Source organism: Adiantum capillus-veneris, chromosome 30 (genome assembly GCF_014529385.1).
Source record: "Adiantum capillus-veneris isolate H3 chromosome 30, ASM1452938v2, whole genome shotgun sequence".
NCBI lineage: Eukaryota > Viridiplantae > Streptophyta > Polypodiopsida > Polypodiales > Pteridaceae > Adiantum > Adiantum capillus-veneris.
This window is the reverse complement of record NC_140960.1, coordinates 112,710,325-112,732,683: the sequence shown is the minus strand read 5'-3', so window position 1 is coordinate 112,732,683 and position 22,359 is coordinate 112,710,325. Positions and strand designations below refer to the sequence as shown.

Below are 22,359 nucleotides of genomic sequence, written 5' to 3'. Positions count from 1 at the left end.
CATAGGTAAGGAAAGAGATGCTCTTCCCTCCCTCTTTGAATTTCTTCAACTTGGACGACCTCTTCCATGCGGCATAGGATTTCCTATGGCCTCTTCTTTTTGATGGTTCAAAGGTTGCACCATCACTTTCTTCAGAAGGTGAAGAATTTGAAGAAGATGGAGAAGAGGGTGACCTCTTTCTCGCCTTTTTCTTGTCTTGATCTTCGTTGTCTTCACCATCACTTTCATAAGAGGAAGAGGATGAAGAAGATGGAGAAGAGGGTGTCCTATTTCTCGCCTTTTTCTTCTCTTGCTTTTTATCATCCCTCTTTGAATTATGGTGTGGAGAAGAGTGTGATGGTCTTCTCCGCTTTGGTGGTGATGGAGAGCGTTTAGCCTACCGTCTTCGTGGAGCCATCTCCACCGAGGTGGCCGGAGACTCACTTCCTTCTCGTTCCTTCGGTGGAGGCTCTTGAGTTGTCTTTTGGGAAGGAGATGCATCATCAAGAAGTAAATTCTTGAGCCCTTCGTACGGATTCTCTTCTTCTTCCCGAATCGGAGAGAGACCTCTTTTGGTAGTCTCACAAGGAGGCTTCCTAGGTGTTCTCTCGTCATGGTGATGAGCTTGGAGAATCCCGTGAGCACGGAGCTACCATTGCACTTCACTTTGGAGAGATGGATTGCCCATGGCTTGTTGAAGCCTAGAAACAAGATAGTTAACAAGCATTGAAGCATCATTAGTAGCTTGCTCATGAGCAAAATCAAAGTTATCAACATTAATTTCACTCTCTTTACTATTGTCAGCCATTCTAACAACTTTTAGGTGTAAACTTTTTAGGTGTACTTTGGCACTTCAAGCCCTAGTTGCTACTCCTCTTTACCCCTTTAGAAAAAGCACTCAAGCTACTGTACCCGCGGCTCGAATACCATTAATTGCAAGGAATAGAAGAGAGGGTCTTTCGAAACCAAAACAACACCGGCTCCTGTCAAGCTTCTAATAGCTCAATAGTGGTTAAGCTGTAGGCAAGCCCCGTAGGACTCCACTATTAAGACCATAGCTCTCGACGGTGATGCCCCGTTAACTACACGAAGGCAGGCGCACTGCAAGGCTGAAAAATCCTTATTCTACTTACGCACGGGCAATTAATAATACCAACCATTTATAGCTAGCTTGAGGACCTCCCTTCTTGAGCAAGAAAAGATAAACCTTGTGCTCTGATACCAATGTAACATTTAATGGCCTAGTAACTTGTGTGTAGTGGAAATTAGCATGAACATAGTGGGCATTTCATTAGAATAGATTCCTAATGAGAATTACAAGAGTGCTTGGGTGGAGAGAGCAACAAAAAGCATAACACCTAGTTAGATAGCATGAACAATACTTTCAACAGAGAGAGAAATTAAGCTATTGACAACAGTTGAGGACCGGATTTGCATGGAGCCGGGGTCCCCCCTCCAAAAGGCTTTGTATTATGGTTTCTCCCATCAAGAGAGACATTGTACAATACAATTCTTTGTGTTCCTTCAAGACTAGCTAGTGCAATGAAGATGAAAGCTTCATGCACTAAGCAAAACACTTAGAAAACACAACTTAAATTATCCCCGGTCTCAGACCCAAGACCTCACACACCTTCGAAGATGGTGAGAGCTAGCAGGGTACGAGAGTAGATTGAGAGGAAGAAGGAGTATCTTACGAGAAAGATGTACATCTCCTCACATAATCACTCATATTAGCATAGCTTAGCTTAGTAATTAGCTTGGTAGAGAAGATGAGCATGCATTGAAGCTTGGCTCTTGGTTGGATTTGCATCCACATGCCAAGAGTGTGTCGATGTAGGCTTCTATCTCACCAGCTTGGAGTAGGTGATGAGCTCTCCATTAAAGCTTGGGAAGAGATAGTCTTCTCTTTCTTCACACATGAGATTGTGTGAGTGTGTGTGTGACAATGCCTTGCAAAAATCAGCCCCCTCTCTCTCTTGGGCGAGCCCTCTTGCTATTTGCTCTTGCTCAACCCTCATTGGCCCTCCCCAAGTCAAGCCAATGACTATTAAGCAGTTGACATGTGTCCCCCTTTCCCCTTTTGTGAGAGCTTTACGTTAATTAATAATTAAATTAAACTCTCATTGGACTCGTTTGCCTCCTGGCCAATAGGAATCAGGCAAGCCATTGGGCTGTTGAATGCTCATTGGACCCCTTGGGAGACAGTCTAATAGTCTTCTAGGAGACTGTCCAATAGTCTTCTAGGAGACTTAATTCTCATTGGTTCTTTTATTAAGTGTTTTTAAATTAATTAAACTAGATTTACTCTAGCCTAATTCTCATTGGTCGACCTCCAAGGCCATCCAATAGGAATTGGGCACACCTTGTGTATTACCACTATGTCAGGGAGAGGCTCTCAGCAGGAGAGATCACCTTGGCTTATGTGCCAACACAGGACAGCCTTGCAGATCTTTTCACAAAGGCATTGTCTCGTGAGAACCTTGAAGCTTTCCGCAAAGCTTTGGGCTTACTCCCCTTTGTGGATTGATCATGTCCTCAGGGCATGATACTTCCGTTTACTCATGTGCCAGCTCTTGTTCATCGCATCACTCCAGGGGAGATTTGTTACCATATACATGTGGTAGTGATGTGTGTGAACACACTAGGACCGCCGGGGCATTTTTTCCCTCTTTAGGAGGTTTTTTCCCCCGTGCATTGTATATACGCCCATCACTTTAGGGCTATCTATCTTTCCATTGCACACTAAGTAACACACTCTCTATTGTGTGCCTTGAGCTTCCTTCGTCTTCTCCAAGCTGTGTGCATTTGTCTGCAACCCTAATTCCAACACTAATATATTCGAAGGATTGATTGGGGCAAGCACTGGCCTGAGTCAAGGTGGGAGATAGTTGTGAGGAATATATGGTGCCCACCATGGCCGCATAAGATGAAGGTGTTCGTGTGGAAGGGCCTATGGGGAGCCATCTTGACTGGGGTGAAGGTGTGCACTAGGGGGATTGGTCCAGATAGATGTCCACAATGTAGATCGGCTTAGTGAAGACTCACCTATTCAAGGAGTTCCTGGCGATTTGTGGCCTAGCTGGGAAAATATGCAAATAGGTCCAGAAAACCTGAAAAATGGGTTTCTTCAAGAATGACCTATTTTTGGGAGGAAAGGTGTTTAAGAATCAAGGACTTCTCATCGTCATGCAGATTGTGAGATATTGCTATTTTCGTCAAGTCTAGAAGGCCGCAAGGAATGGTCGGATTTTTAAGAGTACATTGGAAATAGCTAAGTTCACAAAGATAATACAAGAAAGCAAAGAGGCAATCATCGCCATCAGGAGACAGATAAACTCAGATGAGTGGAACAAGATCTTAGACGCGGCTATGATTGACTCTCTTGGGTGAGCTCATCTCTTGCCATGGGGTGGCTCCCCCTTCAACCGATGTAATCATGGCCCTAGGAAGCTGTCGTGACCTGACATGGGCATGACAGGAACTTGTAATTTGTCTGCTATATTAATATAATCTACTCACAATTGTGAGTTTTGCAAAAAAAAAGAAAAAAGGAACGACTCTTAATGGAGCTGCTCAAGAAATTTCTACCACATACATTCAGTCGTTACGTTGGGCTGAGCGAGGACTCACGAGTCACCCACATGCCCACCATCCCAAGCTATATCATATGACATTGATAAAGCATGCCTTTGCACCACTTATTTTTTGGCGTCCATGTGGCAAAAACCTTAATAGTTTGTTTGTGATTTTTTAGCCGTGGTATCTTTTATATCAGTTTTTGTTTTCTCATAGCTAAACCATTCTCTCATGGCTTCAAGTTGCCTCTCTCTCTCTCTCTCTCTCTCTCTCTCTCTCTCTCTCACACACACACACACACACACACACACACACACACACACACGTGCACAATGCAACACATACTCTCCTTGATTTAATATTTTCAATAATTGAACAACGGTCAAACGGATCAAATGTAGACCCTAAAATCAAGGACGAGAGACAAAGGGATCTTTAAGCTGCAGCCTAAACACCACCTTTGTGGCATTGGGGGCATCGCCGCATCAGCCAAGGCACCTGCAGCTATGGCCGCCGACCATGTTCCTGTGTTAGCCAGAGCATTATGGGACAGAATGGGCGATGTGTGGGCAATAAGTCGAAGAGAGGGGGAGCTGTTGCTTGCAGGCCCCCTCTTGCAAGGATGGCCGCCCATTGCAACTGCGATGGCGGTGATGCTCGCCTTCTACTGGGTGTACATGATGTGGCCCGTACGCCTCGTGAGGCACATCAAGTGCCCCCCCTACTGGCTGCCTGGGTTGGGCCATCTCCCCTTGCTCACCAGCGACAGAGAGGCTCGGATTTTCATCGACATGGCCCGCCGTTACGGCCCTGTCTACCGCTTCCACTTCGGTCGCCAACCCATCGTCATGATCGCGGACGCCGAGCTCTGTCGCCAGCTCTGCACCAAGCATTTCAAGTCTGCCACCGACCGTGCTTATCCTGCTTACATTGAGACTGTTCCTCTCCTTCATCACGCCCTTTTCTTCAGCAGGTACTATCTTTATCATAATTCAGGATTGCTCATTCTAAAGCCCAACTACTCTGAATGTCCGCGTATGGATGTACAATCTGTCTAACTATAGCTTTTCTGACTGCTGATGTTATGCAACAGAGGGAAGGCATGGTCACTGATGCGGAATTCGGTGCTTCCGTTCTACCATGCTGAGCAAATGCGCAAGTACATTCCGCTCATGAACCGCATGGGCGATGTGCTGGTGCAGGTGTTGAAAGGGAAATCGGAAGATGAGGATCTCAACATCTCCCACTACATGATGGTGTTGACATTGGATATAATAGGGGAGGCTGCATTTGGGGCCAAGTTTGAAATGTTGGAGGGCTTGAGGAGTCCTATGAAGGGAGGTGACAATGTCACTAGTGCTGGTGATGGTATCACTTTGGATGCCAAGCTGGTTCATTCTGCAAACAAGTTTTTCACCGCCTTGCGCCTGGATGGGGACGCACCATTGAGTACCATCGTTGGGGAGCTCTTTCCCATCCTTCAGAAGCCGATGCGCAAGGTGCTAGGCTCAATACCAATCACTGCAGATTGGAGAATGGAGGAAAACACAAGGACTGTGATGAGTGTGTTGAAGGAGACTCTCGAGCGACGGCAGGCGGACGAGAACCTTAGCAACCGCATAGACTTTCTCTCTCTTCTGTTGAATGCGCGGAAAGAGAAGAGCGAGCTAACAGATGGCTACATCAATGGACTGACATTTGAGGTCCTGCTGGTTGGCTCTGAGACAACTGCCGTGACACTCTCAAATTGCCTCTATTTCATTGCTTGCCATCCTGATGTGGAGCAAAGGATCCTCCAAGAAGTGGATGCCTATGGACCTCCAGACGCCGAGCTCTCCTATCAGGACCTCGATGGTTTTCCATATGTCGAGCAGGCAAACTCTCTCTCTCTCTCCCAAGTAATCAATTCCCTCTGGGGTATCAGGTCTTGAGTTCAAGACTCCTCGCATAGAGCTTCTTGGATGGGTGCCCCCCAACCCCCCAATATTTTAAAAAAGAGAGAAAGAATCATGGTCTTAGTTCTTTAAGGCGAAAGGTTTCTATGGTCCTTCAGACAAAGGGCTTCTATGGTTCTAATTATGCATCATGGATCATTGGGTAATCTCTGATGTCAATGTTCACCATCCTAGGGGTGGTGACATTCTCCTCTGGCTTCATGTTTGATTTAGTTCTAACGCTCTAGAACAAAGAGTGTTGGATGTTTCGGCAAAAGGGCGGTCACTTTTGTAACTTGACATTCTCCTCTCTCTCTCTCTCTCTCTCTCTCTCTCTCTCTATATATATATATATATATATATATATGTATATATATATATATATATAGTGCATGCTATCTCCCTTCCACCTAATGCACTTCTAATCTTTGTGTGTGTAGGTATTCAAGGAGACATTGCGTCTTTGTCCTCCAGCTCCTGTTATTGCCCGCTTCATTACTAATGACATCAAAATCGGTGAATACAATTTGAAGAAGGTTTGACAAAGAGCTCAATATCTCTTCCATTGTTATTACTAGTCTTCATGTGTTGAGACTCATACCCTTTTTTGGGGTCTTGTTTTTGTCCTTATAGGGTACACATGTGTGGATGATCCCAAATGCGATCATGATGGATGAGACGAACTTCAAGAATCCTGACGAGTTTAACCCGGATAGGTTTGAAGCTGATTGTTCAGAGAACAAGGAGAGACACCCAAGTGCATACATGCCTTTTGGTTTAGGCCCACGAGCTTGCATTGGGGTCAAGTTTGCATATCAAGAAGCTAAGATAGCATTGATCAAGCTTTATCAAAATTTCACATTTACCCATTCTCCAACCATGGAGAAACCTTTAGCATTTAATTTTGGAATTGTTCGACGTCCAAAATATGGTGTGAAGCTTCGAGTGCATCTTCGCTTCTAAGGCATTTTCAAAAACTGCAAGCAAATTTTCCTAAAATCCACTCCCTATACATATGATGATGGCTTTGCAAATAAAATTATAATCAGTTGTTAAGTGCCATAAATTGGGTTGGGTCTTCACTAATTACAAGGCATATGAATCTAACTCTCGTTAAGGTATAATGGTAAGATGTTTCCTTGACTAGGTATGTGTGCCTAATTTTGAAAGAAATTATTTAAGTAGAAAGTGTTACCATATACATGTGGTAATAATGTGTGTGAACACTTAGGACCGTCAGGGCATTTTTTCCTTCACTAGGAGGTTTTTCCCTCTGTGTATTGTATATACGTCCATCACTCTAGGGCTATCTTATATTTCCATTGCACACTAAGTAATATTACTCTCTGTTGTGTGCCTTGAATTTTCTTCGTCTTCTCCAAACTGTGTGTGTTTCCATGTAACCCTATCTCCAATAAAATGACAAAATTTCTTTGCCAGCATTGTCAACACACGCCTGCTCCCTTTCTCAAAATTTGGTGAGCCTCACCAAGTCAAAAAATAGTTCGGGCATGCTCGTAAAGCTCAGTCAGATTTTCCATTAGGGCTTATTTTGGCCTCTGTTTCCACTACAAGTAGTGTTGTGCAGACAATTTCATCATTTTTTGCAAAATTTATGTCAATGTCTTTTTGCATAACATGTCCCTTATAGTAATCTACGGGTTGTGTTGTATAGCACATGTTGTTTCCGCTTCGTTTCTCCTCTTTTCAGACAATTTTCACATTAGGTGCAAGCAACAACAACACAGATGTGTTCAAGATATTTGCTGTTGAGGACAGATTGGATGAGAAAAATTACCCTATGTGGGCTTACATGATGTAACATGTTCTTGTGTCAAAAGGGCGTTTGAAATATTGTGTAGGGCATTGATGTACGTCCTAATTCTGTGGATACATGCGATGTTGAGAATGCTGCAGGTTTTGGTTGCAGGATTGTTGCTGTTAGAACTGTTGAGCAGAATCGTTGGGATGTAAGAGATATACAGCCTCATGCATTGATTGTGCTGTTTGTGAAGCGCACTATTACTCCTTACATTCGTTCAACAAAATCTGTAAAACATGCTTGGGATATTCTGGCTTGTCTTTATGCAAGTTGCAATGAGGCTAAAATTGCATTGCTGCGTAAAGAATTGGAGTTGAAGATTATGCATGAGGAAGATAAAATGGACACTTTCCTTGATGGTGTCAAGGATATAAATGAGCAACTTATTTCTGTAGGCGAGGTCATTTTTTACAGTTCCCTTTTGCAGACTGTTCTTGATACTTTGTCAGATAGGCTTACCAGACTTTTGTGAGTACTTGGAGACTTATGACCCAAGTAAATCATGAAGTTGTCAAGTTTGATGCATTATTCACATTGTTGTTGCAAGAGTTACTTTCCAAAGAAAACAAGGCTAAACAACATGCAATTGAACAAGCATTTATTGTTGTTCAAAGAAAAATTGGTAACAACAATATAGCCACTTCTCATAGCTTTTTTGTGAGTGGAAAGGCACATGTTCCTAATGCTTCTACTGGAAGCACTTCATCTACGAATTTTGATGAAAAGGGAAAAAAAGAAAATGCGTTGCCATTATTGTAAAGCTAATGATCACTTGATCAAGCAGTGTCTAAAATTGAAGGCAAAAGAGGCTAAGAAGAAAGACTCGATTGGCTCCACTACAAGTGCAGCTATTGTTGAGTCTTCTGTGAAAGAAGATTGTGATGCTGATGTTGTGTAGAATGGGCTTTTAGTGCATAGTGCACTTATGATCCTTTTGTCCATGGTGCATGCATGTCAGTTGCTGCAAATGCTCATGTGTGGTACTTTGATAGTGGTACTACAAAGCACACTCAAAGCACATTACCTCTCATCATGAGTTGTTTACCTCTCTTGAGGATGTCCTTCACTCCAGGGTCTAAGCATTGGCAAACTTTCAAGCGGATCTTTTGCTACTTGAGTGGCACTATATATCTTGGGTTGTTTTATCCCAAGGGGGGATCATTACCAGATTTAATGCTTATTTGACTCAGATTAGGCTGGTTGTTTGACACGCGAGTGTCCACAAGTGGTTTTTGTTTCATGCTCGGCAGTTCATGTATCTCATGGTTGAGCAAGAAGCAACCTATTGTGGCCACTTCTAGTTGTGAAACTGAGTACAAGGCAGTCTTCACAGCTACGCTTGAGTGTGTATGGCTCAGACACCTTATAACTGATTTGGGTGTTGGACTTCCTTGCAAGCAATGCAAAGGACAAAGTGGTCACTGAATGGCGAAGTTTGAGTCTTCTCTCTCATGATTCTATCCACAAATATGTGGACAAGTTTTGGGATTTATATCTCAAGGCTATTGTCTTTCAAAAGATAGACTTTGCCGAGCAAAAGCAACAATTCTATGCGGGATTACCCAAAGAGATGGCCGAGTATGTCAACTCTCAACGGCCTGGTTCTATCACCAAAGTAATCCACCACACCATGGTTGCTTTGCGCATCAATTTCCAACAAGAGGCCAGACGGAATGTCAAGCCCGTGGAAAATAAAGACAAAAGTGATGCCAAGAGGAAAACCAATGCCCAAAATTCTTAGCAAGGCTATTCCAAGAACAACAACAATCGGTCCAAGAAGAAGGGAGTTTACAAAGGTAAATATAAACTCTCTCCTAAAGATCTAGAAGCTTTTTATAAGGACCACATATGTTTTAAGTGTGGGGAGCAAGGCCATGGTTATCGTCCTTGCCCCAAAAGAATTGCCCGCAATGAGACTCCTAGAGACTCTATGTTTGAAGCTCCAAAAGAGGATGCTCATTGCCAAGGATTTCTCCTTTCCTATACTTGGGGAAGATGGAAGAGCATGATGCCTTTATTTTGTTTGCCCTGATTCAACTCACAACTTCATATCCACGGAGTTGACCACTAAGCTAGGCATACAACCCCACGAGATGGGAGATGCATTGAGAGCCAGTGGAGCTATCAAGGGACAAGACATCTCAGTTACTTCCTTAATTGGAAAATTACGGCTTCATTTCCAAAGCTATGTGGACAAAAAGGATTTCTTCATCTCCCCTCTCAAACATGAGAATGTTATCATTGGGGCACCATCGTTTAACCACATGGCTTCCAACATGAAGTTCCCTGAAAGGAGAATCTACTTCACCTACAAGGAAGAGAGCATGTACATAGATGCTAATGAGTCGGGGAACACCATATCCTTGCAATAAAGGGAATCAAGAGGAATTAGAATTGTCTAATTTCCTAAATGGATCCCAAGATGTTTTCATTGATGACATCCCTAGTGAGATACCTCTAAAATGAGGGATGATGACCATGCAATTGAGCTCCTACCAGGAAGCTCACTGCCTAACAAGCCTCCTTATCAAGTTTTATAAGCTCAACAAGAGGAGATCATGAGGCAAGAGCATGAATTGGTGGAAAAAAGGGATGGTGAGGTCTAGCTCCTCTCCATTTTTCTCACCATTGCTTAGTGCAAAAGAAAGGGATGGTGAGGTCTAGCTCCTCTCCATTTTTCTCACCATTGCTTAGTGCAAAAGAAAGGGATGTTGAGATCTAGCTCTTCTCCATTTTTCTCACCATTGCTTAGTGCAAAAGAAAGACAACACATATCACATGTGTGTCCACTATAGAGCACTAAATAAGATTACTATCAAAAATATATTTCCCGTGCCACAGGTAGAAGATCTATTTGATAATTTACAAGTTTTGGCTTGACAAATGCTCCAGACGCATTCAAACTCATGATGGACAAAAATATTCAGGCCATTCAAATTTTCTTAAGTACAAGAGACACCTCCAGGTAATCGTTCAAGTTGTGAGAGAGAATAAGCTTTTCATTAATTAAAAAAAAGTGAATTTTTTCTACAAGAGATTCAATATTTAGGTCACACTATCTCTAAAGATGGCACCTGTATGGATCCAACAAAGTTAGAGATAATAAAAGGATGGCCTAATCCAAGGAATCTATAGGAGGTACGAAGCGTCATGAGTATGTGTGCATACTATAGATGCTTCATAGAAAACATTCTCGCTCATAGCAGGCCCATTACATGACTTAACAAAAAAAGAACGTTAAGTATTCATAGACTGCAAAAGTGCAAGAAGCTTTTGAAGAAGCTTAAGAAGAATCTTATCGCTCAATGTGTGCTCAATGTGTGCTCACACTACTAGATCTCTCAAAGCCATTTGAGGTCCAATGTGATTCTTGTGGTAATTGCCTTGGAGCTATTTTGCTTCAAGAAGGGCATGCCATAGCATATGAGAGTCAAAGACTCAACTTCGATAAGTGAGTATTGGGCAAATATGAAAAAGAGCTACTAGCTATTCTATATGCCCTAAACACATGGAAACACTATCTCTTGGGGAATCCATTCATCCTACATATGGATCACAAAGCCTCAAGAACTTCATGACACAAACCAAGCTCTCCGACAAACAAATGAGGTGGAAAAATTTTCTCTTGAAATTTAAATTTCATATTGCTTACATTGTTGGCAAGCACAATCAAGTGGTCGATGCACTTTCACAACGACCAAGGGTACATATGGTGTCTATAGCAACTCACAATGATCTATATTTTATGATAGATAAGTATGCTACTGACCGAGACTTTAAGTATGTAATTATAGCCTTTGCATTAGGGAAGACAAAAGAACCATTCACCTTGAAGGATGGTTATCTTCTAAACGGAAATAGGCTATGTGTTACTCACCCATACAATTAAAAAGTCATGTATGAATCCCATACTTCTCCTTATGCGGGGCAAAAAGGGAATCCATAATGTACTCTTCAAGGAGTAGAAATGTATTTTTGCTGGTCTACCATGAAAAGTAGACATACAAGAGTATGTTTCAAAATGCGTGGTATACCAAAAGTTGAAATTTGATCGAGGGAAGCAACTTGGATTGTTTCAGTCGACAGGCTTAAGAAGAAAACACGCTCTATGCCTGTCAAAAAGACTATTAAGGCACATCAAATGGCAACCCTCTTTAGATCTCAAATTTTCAAGCATCATGGCTCTCCAACATCCATAGTGTCGGACAAAGATCCTAGAATGATCAGTAATTTCTAGAAGGGTCTCTTTGAGAATCTAGGAAGTAGATTACATTTCTCGTTTGGCCTATCATCCACAAACGAATGACCAAATTGAAATAACTAATCTAACGATTCTTGATCTACTAAAAGCCTATGTCATGGAAGTAGATCAATATTCTCCACGGTAGAAGTACCTACCTCTTATAGAGTATGCGTACAATGATGTTGTACATACTTCTATGGGAATATAGCCTAGACTTACAAGAATCTTTTACAAAGATTAAAGGGGTTATATCCATCTCACAGGAAAGGCAAAAAGGGTTGTTGCTAATAAGCACAGAAGATCCTTAGCCTTTAAGGAAAATAATTGGGTCTTGCCAAAGTTTCTCAAGGCTCATCTAAGGCATACTACGGGCAAGAGTCCTACGGACCACCAAGAGTATGATGCTAAACTAGCAAAAAGATACTATGGTCCTTAAAATTCTTAAGCCAGTCAATGAGATGGCTTATCAATTGAAGTTGACCAACCATTGGCTCATGCACAATTGTTTTCCATGAGAAACTATATAAGCCTTACAAAGGAGCTCCATCAAAAGAAGCAATAGTTGCAGACCCTCCAAAAATCAAAGATAAAAAAGAAGTACTTCAATCTAAGTCCATCCGATGACATGAAGACAAGGTATTAAGAAACGGTAAGATTAACTGACGATATCTTATTAAGTTAAAGAATTATCCTTTTAAAGATGCTAAATGGATGCAAGGAACCTAGCTTAAGGATAATATGAACCTTGTCAATGCTTACAATACTGCACTAGAGTAAGCATATGAAAATGCATTTTAAATGAAAAATGTTTTTGTCTTATAAGACTAGTTCTCTTTTTCTTGTGCACAAATTTAAATAGTATGCATGCTTAGAATCATGTTTGTGGTGACGACGTCTCCCAAACACCAAGTAGAACTTGTCACTCTACTTTGGAAGTATGATATGGACTAAAGAGCAGACATGCTTGCGGCAGTCACATCTCCCAAGCACCAAATGGACTAGTCATCCATCTTGGAATGATGTCGTAGGGTAAAAAGGGATCCTCTACCCGCTAAGAAACATGGACTAATGACTAGGCTTTATCTTCTCTACCTCTTAATAGTCGAGGACAACTATGATTTAAACAGAGAGGTAATGTCATAAAATATAATATCTAACTTTACCAAATGATTTTCTCATATTAAACTGATCATTTAATGTAGGAGAATAAACAGGAACAAGAGTTAGAATAGAGACATGTGCTTCTAGACCTATCTCAACACGGGACCAAAAGGAGAGATGGTTGCATCTCAATAGGGGTCCAAAAGGAGATGGTCTATCAAAGAGCAATGTGCAATAAGTGCTTCTAGACTTACCTCAGCAGGGGACCAAGAGGAGAGATGGTTACATCTCAATAGGGGTCCAAAAGGAGGTAGTCTATCAAAGAGCAATGTGCCTTTAATGGAGCTTAAAAGACCGTAGGGTTAGCTACATTAAAGACCTCCAATGGTTAGTGTTAAAGGTCCTTTGACCTTAGGCAAGCTAGGGCTGAGCTTGAGGTGGGAACCCGACCTAAGCTTGAGGTGCTTGTCGTGCTTGATGACTAAGGTGCTTGAGATTCTTGTCATGCTTGATGATAGTAAGGTACTTGAGGTGCTTGTCATACTTAATGAGGAAGGTGCTTGAGAAGCTTCCCATGCACGGGGGGTAAGGTGATTGAGCAAAAAAGAGACCCTACAAACTTAATGAGGAAGGTGCTTGAGAAGCTTCCCATGCATGGGGGGGTAAGGTGCTTGAGTCAAAAAGAGACCCTACAAACTTAATGAGGAACGTGCTTGCGAAGCTTCCTATGCATGAAAGTCCCAAAGTTAGGGAAATATTTGACTTTACCTTCCACTCACCCAAAAGGCACTCCTTTTCTCAAAGGGCACCTGGGACACATGTCAGACTCTCCTTATGCTTAACCACATGGTGTGCTTGAATGCTATTGGTTGATCTAAAGAGGGGTCCAATGAACTTCTAGCTCCATCCAAAAAATATCTAGATATTTCAAGCTTTCTCTCTCTAAGGGGTAAGGAGGACACTTGTCCAAAGACTACCCATGTACTTGAATGCATGCAACATGTGATTGGCTGGGGGGAGAGCGGTCCAATGAGCTTGAAAAATGTGTAAAAGCTACAACTCATCCCAACAAAGCAAGGGGGGGGGGGGGGGGGGGGGGTATACACCACACACACACACACACACTCATTTTGTGGATTATTCCCACTTGGTGAAAGTTGAGGTCCACCTCCTTCTCCGAAGCTTGTGAGAAGTGAGAACCTACACCAACACTCTTGGCTGTGGAATGCAAATCCAACCAAGAGCCATGCTTCAATGCTTAAGCTTTCCATCTTCTCCATCTTCATTACTATGCTATTATGTATGCTAGCAAGAAGAGTAATGATAAGTGAGGAACTATTCCTTTCTCCTATGGAATGTTCCTTCTTCCTCTTCCCTACCCTCATTCCTCGCTAGCTCTCTCCACCTTCGAAGGTGTTTGAGGCCTTGGGACTGAGGCTTGGGATAGTTAATGCTTTCTACAAAGTTTATGTTATGTTTGTGATGCATGAATCTTTCCATCTTCATTGCATCACCTAGGTCACAAGGAACACAAAGATTGTATTGTACCAAGTCTCTCTTGATGGGAGAACTATAATACAAATGCCTATTGGAGGGGGGACAGACTTCGTATGAATCCGGTCCTCAACTATTGTCATGATCTCTAAACTCTCGCTTGCAAAAGTATTGTTCATGCCAAGTTAACCAAGTACCATGTTTATGTTGCTACCATCAATTAACTTCACCCGCTATGCTCACAAAGTAATCTCACAAAAGTGCTTCATCTAATTTCCTAATTCCGCTACTCTCAAAGTTCATAGGCCATTTCCATTACATCACGTCACATAAAAAGTCAAAATTTTTTGTTCTTATGCCTTCAAAATCAGTGGGATCCTCCTTAATTGCAAAAATCACATTCAATTGGACGTAGCTGATTGGCAGTGAGCTCTTTTCATGACCCTCCCCAATAGTTGTTGACCCGCCCTATACAAGGTAATCATGGGACTCTGTGGCTATCAGTAAACGGGACAGTTGGGCTACACAGTGGGCACAGGTGACCATGCTCTAAACCTTTCCTCATTTGTAATGAAAATTTGGTCCTCATCTTATTATGTTTAGTTGTATGTACTCACAATCTAGCGGGGTCTCCTAGCCTACCACCTTCTATGTAATGAGTGTTGGAATTAGGGTTGCAGAGAAACACACACAGCTTGGAGAAGACGAAGGAAGCTCAAGGCACACAATAGAGAGTGTGTTACTTAGTGTGCAATGAAAAGATGGATAGCCCTAGAGTGATGGGCGTATATACAATGCACGGGGGAAAAAACCTCCTAAAGAGGGAAAAAATGCCCCGGCGGTCCTAGTGTGTTCACACACATCACTACCACATGTATATGGTAACAAATCCCCCCTGGAGTGATGCGGTGAACGAGAGCTGGCACATGAGTAAAGGGAAGTGCCATGCCCTGAGGACAGGATCAGTCCACAAAGGGGAGTAAGCCCAAAGCTTTGCGGAAAGCTTCAAGCTTCTCACGAGACAATGCCTTTGTGAAAAGATCTGCAAGGTTGTCCTGTGTTGGCACATAAGCCAAGCTGATCTCTCCTGCTGAGAGCCTCTCCCTGACATAGTGGTAATGCACCTCAATGTGCTTTGTGCGAGCATGAAAAACTGGGTTCCTCGCAACTGCCAATGCGCTCTGACTGTCAGTGTAGATAGTGTTGGCAGTGTCCTGTCCAACACCCAAGTCAGCCATAAGGCGTCTGAGCCATACACACTCAACCGTAGCTATGAAGACTGCCCTGTACTCAGCCTCACAACTCGAAGTGTCCACAGTAGGTTGCTTCTTGCTCAACCATGATATACATGAACTGCCAAGCATGAAACAAAAACCACTTGTGGACACTCGCGTGTCAAAACAACCAGCCCAATCTGAGTCCGAAAAAGCATGTAAGTCTGGCGGCAATGATCCCCCCTTGGGATAAAACAAGCCAAGATGTAAAGTGCCACTAAGGTAGCGAAAAATCCTCTTGACAGCCTGCCAATGCTTAGACCCTGGGCTATGCATAAATCTGCTGACCTGCGAAACTGCAAACTGAATATCTGGCCTCGTGTTGCATACATAAATGAGGCAGCCAACAGCAGTTTGGTAAAGAGTGACATCAGCAGGATCGCCAGCATCATGTAGACTCAACTTCAAACCTGTTTCCATGGGAGTGGCAATAGGTTTGCAATCCTCAAGTCCAAACTTACATAGCAATGTCTCTATGTAACTTTTCTGACACAAGGCAATACCACCATCACACTGCTTAAACTGTATACCCAAGTAATGATGCAACAGCCCCAAATCTTTCATCTTGAAAGTAGCATTCAAATCAGCCTTAAATTCAGCAATATGTCTCTCATTTGGTCCAGTGATCAGCAAATCATCAACATAAAGAACCACAATGAGAAATACATCATCCTCACGCTTTACATACAATGTGCTTTCTGTTGGACTGTTACGAAAGCCTCGTTTAACCAAATGAGTGTCAGCTTTCTCATACCAAGCACGAGGAGATTGCTTCAACCCATACAAAGCCTTCTTACATTTGCACACTTTGTCCTCTTGTCCTTTTATGACAAAACCGCGAGGCTGCGTTACATAAACTTCCTCAAATATGTCACCATTCAAGAAAGCAGTAACAATGTCTGATTGATGTACATCCCAACCAAAATGAGCTGCCAATACACATAGAAAACGCACAGTAGTCATACGACAAGTGGGAGCAAAAGTCTCTTCATAATCTATGCCTTTTTGTTGTGCATAACCCTTTGCAACAAGTCGAGCCTTATGGCGATCGATCTCACCATCCGGCTTGTGTTTCAACTTGTAAACCCACTTCGTACCAATGGCCTTTTTGCCAGGAGGCAAATCACATAAACTCCATGTGTCATTCTCTATAAGTGCATCATATTCTGATTTCATGGTAGCAATCCAATTTTCTGAATTCTGTGCTTCATCAAAAGACAGAGGCTCCTCAACATCATGTAAACTAGACACAGCCAAAGCATAACAATCTGATGCATAAGATGCATGGCGAGAGCCTGAACGAGTACGACTAGATAAAGGTGCATCCAATTTACTGTCACGCAAAGTGTGCACCAGCCATTTTGGCATACCTCTAGCCTGCTCATTTTCAGCCCTTTCCTCATCAAGTACATCATGTACATCTGCATCAGTAATAGGCTGTTCTAAAACATTTTCAGAACCCCCCATAGGCTGTACATTTGCCTCATTGGAACTTACATTCGTATTTCCACCACTGAAAAGAGGCAACAAAGTGTCATAAATGTCCTGTGAGCTTACATTACTGTCTCTAGTACATGACAGCAAGGGCTGAACAGAGTCTTCCACAAACACTACATCCCGTGAAACCAGAATACGTTTTGTTTGCGGATGATACAACCTGTAACCTTTGCTTTCAGCACTATAACCAACAAAAATACATTTGACAGCCTTATCATCCAATTTTCTGCGCTGCACTTGTGGCACCAAAGCATATGCCAAACAGCCAAAAAGACGCATGTGCTCAATAGAAGGTTTTCTATCATGCCATGCTTCATATGGAGTAATAGACTGCAAAGCTTTCGTAGGACACCTGTTAAGTACATAAGTGGCACACATGATGGCCTCAAGCCAAAAAGAATGCGGCAAAGCTTGACTTTTGACCATACATCGTGCCATTTCCGTTAGTGACCTGTTTTTTCTCTCAGCAACACCATTTTGCTGAGGTGTATAAGGCACTGGACGTTGGTGTTTTATCCCACGAATAGCCAGAAATGCATTAAATTCATGAGACATATACTCCCCCCCTCGATCGGAACGGAGGGTGCCCATAGTACATTTTGAGACATTTTCAGCCATAGCCAAAAATTGTTTGAAGCACATTAAAACTTCGGACTTGGCTTTAAGCGGAAATACCCATGCATGCCTGGAGTAATCATCAATGAAAGTCACGAAGTACAGGTAATTGCCCAAGGACGGAGTTTGCATGGGCCCACAAACATCACTATGCACAAGCTGCAACCTGCATGTGGCCCTAACTGAACCATCCTTTGGAAGCTTAGAACGTTGCATTTTACCCAGAATACAGCCTTCACAAACATGTTTGACAGGTGCTTCAAGAGGCGTCAAAGAAGCAACCATATCAGATTTCTGCAAACGCAGCAAACTGGCAAAATTCAGATGACCAAAACGTGCATGCCAAAGTTTTGCATCTGAAATAGCCCTTGAATCTGCAACAACATTTGCAAAATTTTGTCCACACTTGTCATACAAAGTGAGCTTATACAGCCCACGGCACAAAAGCCCAGATGCAACAATTTCATCACCAAAACTGAGATCATGAACTGTACATCTGTCATCCACAAGTTTGACTACAAGTCCAAGTCTAGCAAGTGCGGATACAGACAAGAGATTCTTCTTGATCCCAGGTACATAAAGCGCATCAACAAGTGTGAAGGAACTGCCATTAGCAGCAGTGAGCACAATCTTTCCAACTCCCTGAACTGGATAAGAGGCGTTGTTGGCACAAGTGACTGAATTCCCATGAGGGACAGACTCGACAGAGGTAAACAATTCACGATGTGAGGTAATTTGCTTTGTAGCACCACTGTCGAAATACCACACATGTGAATCTGTAGCAACTGACAAGCATGCATCATGGACAGCGGGATTGTAAGTGCACTCTGCGCTAAAAGCCCATTCTGCATCAACATCAACATCACAATCTCCTTTCACAGAAGACTCAACAATGGCTGCATTTGTAGTGGAACCAACATTTGCAGTGGAACCACCCTCTTTCTTCTTAGCCTCTTTGGCCTTCAACTTAGGACACGACTTGATCAAGTGATCATTGGCTTTACAATAATGGCAACGCATCTTCTTTTTGCCCTTATCACCAGAATTGCCAGACGAAGTGCTGCCAGCAGAAGCATTAGGAACAGAATTTTTGCCACTCGCAGCAGAACCATAAGAAGTGGCTACATTACTGTTACCACCCTTTCTTTGAGAAGCAATAAAAGCCTGTTCAACTGCACGCTGCCTAGTCCTGTTTTTTCTAGAAAGTGACTCTTGCAACAGCAATGTGCATAATGCATCAAACTTGACAACTTCAGGATTTCCTTGGGTCATCAGTCTCCAAGTACTAGCAAAAGTCTAGTAGGAATCTGGTAAGGCATCAAGAACAGTCTGCACAAGGGAACTGTCCGAAATGACTTCACCTGCAGAAATGAGTTGCTCATTGATATCCTTGACACTAGCATAATCTTCCTCATGCATAATCTTCGACTCTAGCTCTTTACGCAGCAAAGAAATTTTAGCCTCATTGCGGCTTGCATAAAGACCTGCTAGAATATCCCAAGCCTGTTTTGCAGATTTTGCTGAACGGATGTGAGGAATAATGGTGCGCTTCACAAACAACGCAATCAATGCATGAGCCTGCACATCCTTAACATCCCAACGAGCTTGTTCTGCCGTAGGCAAAACAACTCTAACAGCTGCAATCCTTGCAGCAAGACCTGCAACATCCTCAATATCGCCTACATCTTCAGAACCAGGACGTACATCAATGCCCTGCACAATGTTCCAGACACCTTTTGACACAAGAACATGTTGCATCATATAAGCCCACATAGGGTAGTTGTCCCCATCCAACCTGTCCTCAGCAGCAAACATCTTGAACACATCTGTGTTGTTGTTGTCAGCCATGGTAAATGCTGCACCTGATGTGAAAACTGCCCGAAAATAGGAGAAATGGAGCGGGAACAACTTGTGCTATATAGCACAAACCGTAGAAGACTATAAGGCACCTGTTATGCAGAAAACGGCACTGACAGAAAATCTGCACAAAATGACAAAATAGCCTGTGCAGTACTGCCTGTAGTGGAAACGGAGGCCGAAATGAGCCCAAATCAAAATTCTGAGCAGACCGAGCTCTCCGAGGTCTCCCAAAATATTTGTCGACCTGCGAACGCTTGCCAAAGCTCACTGAAATCGGAGAAAACGAGCAGGCGTGTGCTGGAGCAGCTGGCGACTAAGCTCGGGAGGACGTGACCTGCTCTGATACCAATTGTTGGAATTAGGGTTGCAGAGAAACACACACAGCTTGGAGAAGACGAAGGAAGCTCAAGGCACACAATAGAGAGTGTGTTACTTAGTGTGCAATGAAAAGATGGATAGCCCTAGAGTGATGGGCGTATATACAATGCACGGGGGAAAAAACCTCCTAAAGAGGGAAAAAATGCCCCGGCGGTCCTAGTGTGTTCACACACATCACTACCACATGTATATGGTAACAATGAGTGTAATGGTGAAAGGGGATAGTTTCTAGATGGATCTTGTGCACTCACTTGCAAAATTAGCCCTTCCCTCTCTAGACACATACATCAATTGCCTTCTTTCGATAAGTGCTATGTATTGATCCCATCTCACGTAGCCATGCACACAAACATAATACCTAAGCATGCATAGTAGCACACCATCATTTCATGCATTCATCCCAAACCCTACCTCCCCCAAAGTTTCATTTTTAATAATGAAACCCAATTGTTGATCAATGAAAATTAATCATTGGTGCTTTGGTTAATCTCTTTCGAATCTCTCTTATTCTCTATATCCATAGACCCTATATCCAAATCATGTGGATATAGGGTCTATGCATGATGTGCAGTGCAGGTTCTACTCCTCTAAGAGAGTTGTTTTGGCCCTTCCCAAGCAAGCACATTGGAATGGTGAAGATAGCCAAGCTCATGTATTGATTGCACTCTATTAAGCATCCCATCATTTACATTCACTCAGTAGAAACAAAAATAGTTGCACTGGATATTCTAGCAAAAATTGCTTATGTTGAAGAGGGGGAATGGGAAACACATCCAAAACACATAGAGATGCCCCTATATAGCTCAGAATATCCATAGCACCTCTATCCTCTCATTAACACCTTCACAAACATGTTGTTCACTACCAAACCCTCATTTTCACACAAAAAAATGCACACGTGCTCTATAAGATCACACATGAACACACACACCAACACAATCCCTTCCATCACTTCCACAACACACAATACCTCTCTCTCTCTCTCTCTCTCTCTCTCTCTCTCTCTCTCTCTCTCTCTCTCTCTCTCTCTCTCTCTCTCTCTCTCTCTCTCTCTCTCTCTCTGTGTGTGTGTGTGTGTGTGTGTGTGTGTGTGTGTGTGTGTGTGTGTGTGTGTGTGTGTGTGTGTGTGTGTGTGTGTGTGTGTGTGTTTTTGTGTGTGTGTGTGTGTGTGTGTGTGTGTGTGTGTGTGTGTGTGTGTGTGTGCGTTTGCAAAACACAAACGGCCCGAGGGAGAGGGGGGCACACGCAGACACATTACCAGCACCGTGGAGCAATAGAGTAATAGGAAAGAAGAGTGGGAAGAGGGACCGACACTTCATGTTGACAAGTCAAGCTTAATCTTGTGCAAAAAGCATGTACAACATACAACCTTCACTGTGCACAAGAATGGCCTCTCCCTTCACAAGCAAGCAAAAAAACCCCATAATGGCACCCAAAGGCTATTTATAAAAAAAAAAATCCCATTTTTAGCATTTTCTTATCCCCCAACCACTCGTCCGACTTTCCATTTGGCAACTTTGTATGTGAATGAGGACCTCCACTTGGGGAGGGCGAGTTCTTTTGCTCAATTCTCTATCTCTCTCCCTCATGGGACACTACCCCTCCCTTGAGCACTAGCAACAATGTTAGTGGGGGGTGGGAAGGTCCTCTTGTCAACAAAAGGGAGGGGCCATTGCCCCCTGGTGTGCACTAACCCTCTACAAGTCACCAACAGCCACCCGTCGACCTCCACAACACTCCCAACAAGCGCCCAACATTCGCTAACAAAGCGTCCAGGAAAGCTCCTACACATGGGAGGGGGGAGGGACCCATAGTGACAAGCTCCTCTCTTCCTCTTGGATACCAAATGAAGGTGCCCCATTTAGCTTAAATATAGAGTCCCCTTCGATTCTCACCTTGCATGTGGGGTAATCACTCTGCCATGTGGCATCCACACAGGGTGCCTTTCCCTTAAAACGCAAAAAAACAATTCAAACTCCCCCAAAAAATATTTTCTTTATGCCCCCTTGGGAGTCCAATAATTCGTTGCTCCTCCAACCAATGGACACTCTATAAATTCCACTTGAAAGCCTATGTTCCTGGATTCAGTTCTCAACACCTTCTCTACAATTTGATATTTCCCTTGACTTGAACCAAGTCTCTACCAAGGGCTCCAAATCAAGAAAAATCTTCTGGTCCTCTACCATCGTTGCAATCTGCTAACTTTGACCAAGCGCATCTCAATGCTCGAAACTCTGATTGATGACCTATAAACACTTGTATACTCCAAATGTTGTGTACTAGCTCTAAAGCCTTTGACGAGAATGTTACCATGTACATGTGGTAGTGATGTGTGTGAACACACTTAGGACCGCCGCGGCATTTTTTCCCTCTTTAGGAGGTTTTCCCCTCGTGCATTGTATACACGCCCATTCATTCTAGGGCTATCTCTCTTCCCATTTCACACTAAGTAATATACTCTTTGTTGTGTGCCTTGAGCTTCCTTCCTCTTCTCCAAGCTGTGTGCGTTTCCCTGCAACCCTAATTCCAAACAATTGGTATTAGAGCAGGTTGCATCCCCCTGGGCTTAGTCGTTAGCAGCCCGAG

At 43.0% G+C, this 22,359-nt stretch overlaps 1 protein-coding gene across 1 annotated transcript; it reads left to right on the top strand.

Moving 5' to 3' along the window:
- Window positions 1-3,985: 3,985 nt before the first annotated feature.
- LOC147418623 (cytochrome P450 711A1-like) lies at window positions 3,986-6,555 on the top strand. Its single transcript, XM_086507180.1, has 4 exons — window positions 3,986-4,528; window positions 4,649-5,429; window positions 5,930-6,025; window positions 6,123-6,555. Exons 1-4 carry the CDS (start codon window positions 4,062-4,064, stop codon window positions 6,450-6,452), a joined length of 1,674 nt encoding a protein of 557 aa, XP_086363306.1. The 5' UTR covers window positions 3,986-4,061; the 3' UTR covers window positions 6,453-6,555.
- The last annotated feature ends 15,804 nt before the right edge of the window (window positions 6,556-22,359 follow it).